The 6,020-nt window shown below is 41.2% G+C and overlaps 1 protein-coding gene across 2 annotated transcripts; it reads right to left on the minus strand.

The window, feature by feature from the left end:
* Nucleotides 1-560: 560 nt before the first annotated feature.
* LOC121544347 (zinc finger protein 239) lies at nt 561-4,200 on the minus strand. Of its 2 annotated transcripts, none has more exons than XM_041854275.1 (2): nt 3,822-4,200; nt 561-2,125 (listed from the first exon to the last, which is right to left on the minus strand). In XM_041854275.1, the coding sequence occupies exon 2, from the start codon at nt 1,971-1,973 to the stop codon at nt 933-935; it is 1,041 nt and encodes a 346-aa protein (XP_041710209.1). In that variant the 5' UTR covers nt 1,974-2,125; nt 3,822-4,200; the 3' UTR covers nt 561-932. The 2 variants fall into 2 exon arrangements, with proteins under 2 accessions (XP_041710209.1, XP_041710210.1); XM_041854276.1 differs by having other exon boundaries at nt 3,815-4,200.
* Nucleotides 4,201-6,020: the final 1,820 nt, after the last annotated feature.

A 6,020-nucleotide genomic window follows, 5' to 3' on the forward strand; every position in this document is an offset into this window, starting at 1 on the left:
CAAAATTCACCCAATTTATTGTGGGAAGCTTGTGGAAGGCTACCCGAAACGTTTGACCCATGTTAAACAATTTAAAGGCAATGCTACCAAATACTAATTGAGTGTATGTAAACTTCTGACCCACTGGGAATGTGATGAAATAGATAATAGCTGAAATAAATAATTCTCTCTACTATTATTCTGACATTTCACATTCATAAAATAAAGTGGTGATCCTAACTGACCTAAGACAGGGGATTTATACTAGGATTAAATGTCAGGAATTGTGAAAAACTGAGTTTAAATGTATTTGGCTAAGGTGTATGTAAACTTCCGATTTCAACTGTAGATATAGATATGAGCTATTTTCTTCCCTGTAGGTCTAGACAAAGAGTTTCCCCATGACATCATAGTTATGGATGTAGCAGGCAGACCTCTAATACTGATACTCTGTTTAATGTCCGTTTCTTCTGTGGAACTCAGATCAGATACACATCAGAACACTGAGCAACATTAAAGACTCACAACCTGGATGAATCACATGTTTGAGAAGATAAAATACTGTACCCTGTTAAGTCCAATCAACATTTATTGTTATAAAAAAGTTAACACTTTGTCCAAGGATGGAGTGATTTGATCATACAGACTGTATGTTATGGTATGGACCATGCTATGAAACGCATCAGTATTACATAGCACATTGAAGAGTGTTGAAGTCACACAGTGAACGTTTTTTAAGTGTGGAATAGTAAATACAAAAGCATGCTTAAAATGTAACAATACTATAACTACATTACAGTACAGTTTGTATAATTAAAAACTTTAAATAATTTGTAATACCCTATCAGTAAATAAATATACATAATATGACTGTTGCAAGTAATTGTACATGTTTAAGGATGCCACTTATGTTCTTTCCCCATTGTTATACTCCAAGTCCAGAACACAGTCAGTCATTCTATCCTACTTTTGGCTCTTGTTTTAGAGCGTGTGTTGACCTCAGACAAGAGAGGAAGGGTGGATGGAGGAACAGAAGGAGGTAGAAGGGCAGGAGAAGGAGGTGTGGATGGTGGGGGCAACGTAGGTTTGACATCCTCCTCCTCTTCCTCCTCCTGCCCCTGGTCCATGTCCCCATTCCTCCTCAGGTGTTTGTCACAGTGTCTCTGGAAGGTGGCCATCTTAGCAAAGGTCTTGTTGCAGACCCTGCAGTGGTAGGGCCTCTGTCCTCTGTGGAGCCTCATGTACAGCTGCAGGTAGGAGGAGCGGACGAAGGACCGGCAGCAGACCCCACAGCAGAGGTCCTCCATGGTGCTGCTGTGTGTCTTAACATGCTGTCTGAGGGCTGAGGCTGACCTGAAACTCTGATCACACCTGTCACAGGTGAAGCTCAGCTTGGCTGACTCCAGGGCCTGATGGGCCAGCAGGTGTGTGGAGGATCGGAAGGCTTTACCACAGTGATCACACCTGTAGGGCCTCTCTCCAGTGTGCAGGCGGTGGTGCATGATCAGCCCAGCCTTCTGGGTGAAAGCCTTGTCACAGACGGCGCACTGGAACGGCTTCTCTCCTGTGTGGAGGCGTCGGTGTGTCTTCAGGTGAGAAGCGCGGCCGAAGCCCTTCCCACAGTCTGGACACTTAAAGGGCCTGTCCCCTGTATGGGTGGTCTTATGACGCATCAGATGGGCTGACTGCAGGAAGAGCTTCCCACACACGCCACACTTATACTTCCTCTCCCCGCTGTGGGAGCGCAGGTGTAGGGCCAGGTGAGAGGAGGAGATGAACGTTTTGGAACAGAGAGGACAGGTGTGAGGCTGCTTGTCTGTTCTGCTGCTGCGGCGGTGGCTGTGACGCGCCCGGCCTGAGGAGAGAGAACGGCGCTGGGGCCGACGGGGCCTGCTGATTGGTCCAGACCCGCCCTCTTCTCCATCTACATCCAGCACACTGTTGTTGTTGTTGTCAGGCCTCATGGTTGGAGAGGAGGTGTGTCTACTTGACATGGGGTTGACACTAACACCTGTATCTACTCCTGGGCATGGGGTTGGCAGTGGCACTAACACCCGGGTTTGTGTTTGGATTAAACACACATTAACCCTGCTGACAGTTAGTCAAAGGTTTCATCATGACAAGGTGTTTCTCTTCCTCTTCAAACCTGAAAGTAGAAAACATATAGGTATGCATGAGTGATAGTTCTCACTATCAAGTGAAACAACAATGTTAACGTTTATTGAACTTTCTATGGGAATTCGCTTATAGTAATGCTCTGACAGCAAAATGTGTTGATAAGAATGGTAACACTGCACAGTGCAGCATCAAAGTGTCTCTTTGGACCAATAATTTGTTGCCAATCACTACAGTAGCCTACTGCGTAAAGTGCGCGAAGGACAAAAGTGCCATCACCATGGCTCCTCTCACTGACATTGTTAGCCTATACGAAGTAGCTGTTGCCAGTGGTGGAAAAAGTACCCAATTGTCATACTTGAGTAAAGATACCTTAATAGAAAATGACTCAAGTAAAAGTGAAAGTCACCCAGTAAAATACTACTTGAGTAAAAGTCTAAAAGTATTTGGTTTTAAATATACTTAAGTATCAAAAGTAAAATGTAATTGCAAAAATATACTTTATCAAAAGTAAAAAATAATTTCACATTTCTTATATTAAGCAAACCAGACGGCACGATTTTCTTTTTTTTTTTATTTATTTACGGATAGCCAGGGGCACACTCCAACACTCAGACATAATTTACAAACTAAGCATTTGTGTTTAGTGAGTCTGCCAGATCAGAGGTAGTAGGGATGACCAGGGATGTTCTCTTGATAAGTGTGTGAATTGGACCATTTTCCTGTCCTGCTAAGCATTCTAAATGTAACAAGTACTTTTGGGTGTCAGGGAAAATGTATGGAGTAAAAAGTACATTATTTTCTTTAGGAATGTAGTTAAGTAAAAGTAGTCAAACATAAATAGTAAAGTAAAGTACAGATACCCCTAAAAACGACTTAAGTAGAACTTTAAAGTATTTTGACTTAAGTACTTTAATAATGTTGCACTATTATTTAAATTATTCTGTACTTTATTCACAGTTCAAGGCTATAGCACAGCAGTCAGACAAGAATATTGGATGCATGCCAATCACTGGCAGGCACCGAATCACATTTTCCGAACACGTTCATGAAATCACGCCATGTAGCCTAGATACAACGAGCATCTCTGTACAACAACATGCATCTTTCGTTATATTCGTTTTATGTTTTATTTGTTTACCAAATAACGTAGATAAAACAGCTGAGTTTAAATTATTAGTTTAAAATAGCCGCCCCCCTTGCACACTGGTGTGAAATTGTTTGCCTGGAAGATGAGAAGCGGCCATCATTGCTGGTGTAGCCAGAGATAGTGTATATAATGACGAGATGGTCTGTCTCCGCCCTAACAATGGGAGTCGTTGTCCCAAAGGCGGGAACGTAGACGGTATGCTTATCGCTGTATTTCCGCGTGAACAGATTTTGATGGGAGTGGACCCTCTCGCTTCGCTTCTTCCTCTCTGGTGTAGCCTACCAGTCCCCGCGCTGATACTTCTACAAACGGAACATTTTCACCGACAATCATGTAGTAACCTATATGCCTATGTAATGTTGAGGTCGGCATATTACACTGTCTTCTGTGTGCGCCTTCTGTTTCCTGGCTTGAAGTGGACATCATATATGGCCGTGTAGCGAGAAGGAAAATAGACCCTGCCTTTCTGATGCTGCTAAATACAGCGACTATCATGTTTAATTTGCTGCAAATAAACCATGCTGAATACATATTCTGTAGTGGGCTATATTATCAGCATAGGCTACTTACGACGCACCTTCACTGGCGACTCCCATAATTAGGGTAATGACCACAATCAGAGAAACGACGACAGCTGATCTGCAGAGGCGGGTTTGTGTCTACTGCTGCTCCAATGCTAGGCTAAAATCAGTGGTTTTTACCAAAGATGGTGGATAAATGAAGATAGTTTACTCAGGCCGTTTACGATAAAAAAAAATTATCCAGTCAGTTCCAGTCTGCTTATAACACGGTGGCTCTCCTTTAGACACCAACGCGATAGCAGCTGGGTCTGGCCTGCTTAGTTCTTTGACTATATATGAACCAGAAAAAACTGCGAGTGGGATACATAGGTCCCATACGAGTCCGCATACATAGATTCGGTTTGCTTCAAGCAGAACTCGGCTAGGCGAAACGAACGTCTGTGGTCGCATGATTAGCGCTATCCTGAATGCTTGGGACGTCACTACCTTTACCCTTAACTCTTTAACCTAATTCCTCAATTTAACCTTAACCCCTAGCCACCTAGGTAGAATTTGTAGCATTTTGTATCATTTGTTTTGCAAATTCGTAACATAAAAGTACGTTTTGCAAAGTCGTAACATATTGTACATTTGCAAATTCGGAACATATTGTACATTTGCAAATTCGCAAATTCGTTACATATAATACGAATTGTAATTCGTAATTTCGTAACATATCATACGAAATGGGTGATGGACATTCACAAGTTAATACATACCATACCAAACTTAACATATAATACTTAATGGGTATCTCGGGTTTTACATAGTGAATAATATGAAAAGCTCTGAGACCAGGTTGAAGGAGAGGGTCATGTGAAAATATTGTTTCAATTGGGGACTCTAACCAAGTGGATTATTTACCTTTAGGCTCCCATACTGGTATATATTAAAACTTCATTAGATTATATATATATAACTTTTTCTAAATTACAAATTATTAGATCAATGTACGCCTACCTCAAAATCGTTTTGGAATAATTTAAAAAGTTGAGCTGAGCCATGACATTTTTAGTTGAGCAAGTCTAGTGGCATCCAGGGAAAATGTTTAAATGTTTTTGAGTGACAAAGGGATTTATGTGAGAATTACAGGAGGGAGGGGGGCGATTAACCCCAAACCATCCACGTCATCAATTATGAAACGTGCCTAAATGTCTTACTAAATTATGGCAAATGGAGATTCTAGGATTTGCGTGCCCCACAAATTATTGTTGCACACAACATAAGCATGTTTTCATTGATAAATCAGAACCATATTATAAATGTGTACTAGTGAATGAGCGCTACCCTGCCAGGAAAACGCCCATAATTCACCTTTTATGGTAACAAAAAGGTCCTAATTTGCTGTATGATTTGGAAATGTTGGAATTGGGCCATGTCCATATCTAAAATAATCAAATTCTATCACATTTCTGTAGAGTTGTGGGCAGAATGTGTTAATATTTTGCAAGTTACTTTTTCAAACAAAAATTGCATGCCGCCTATAGCGACTGCCAAACACTGGCCGCGCATTCTGCATGATTGATTGTCTATTCAAACAATTTAAAAGTAAATGCTACAGCCCACACTATGCAAAAGATGAATTGATGTTCAATATTTTGTTTGTCAATAGATGTTTGTTTCTATCTCCTGTCTTGGTATAGGCTCTGAGATTATATAGGCTATGATGTTGCGCATCTATCTCACAGCAATACTGGAGCCTACCCATACTGTCAAGGCTACGGGTCTATTTACTTTCGAGCATGCTTAGCTGAATGAGCAGTGGATAGATAAATGGTAGCCTGATATTTGTTGTGTAGCGGGAATAAAGCAGTCATGTCAGAAAATATTATTTATATGTAGGCCCATATAATAAAACTCCAATTATCCCAGCGTCGTCCAGGGTAGGGGAGGGAATGGCCGGCAGGGATGTAGCTCAGTTGGTAGAGCATGGCGTTTGCAACGCCAGGGTTGTGGGTTCGATTCCCACGGGGGGCCAGTATGAAAAATAAAAAATAAAATAAAAAGAATGTATGCACTCACTAACTGTAAGTCGCTATGGATAAGAGCGTCTGCTAAATGACTAAAATGTAATGTAAAATTAACACATTAGGCTACAAGCTGCTATGCGATCTCCTTACCAATGGCAAATGCACCTGTTTTATCATTAGGCCTACCTTCAAATGTTTTTATTAGCCTACCATTATGATAATTCCTGTGCATCAAACACTTAAATT

Source organism: Coregonus clupeaformis, chromosome 29 (genome assembly GCF_020615455.1).
Source record: "Coregonus clupeaformis isolate EN_2021a chromosome 29, ASM2061545v1, whole genome shotgun sequence".
Lineage (NCBI taxonomy): Eukaryota > Metazoa > Chordata > Actinopteri > Salmoniformes > Salmonidae > Coregonus > Coregonus clupeaformis.

What these genes read in the sequence shown, in the direction of transcription:
- LOC121544347 (XM_041854275.1), bottom strand. Translation starts at nt 1,973, where the DNA reads ATGTCAAGTAGACACACCTCCTCTCCAACCATGAGGCCTGACAACAAC.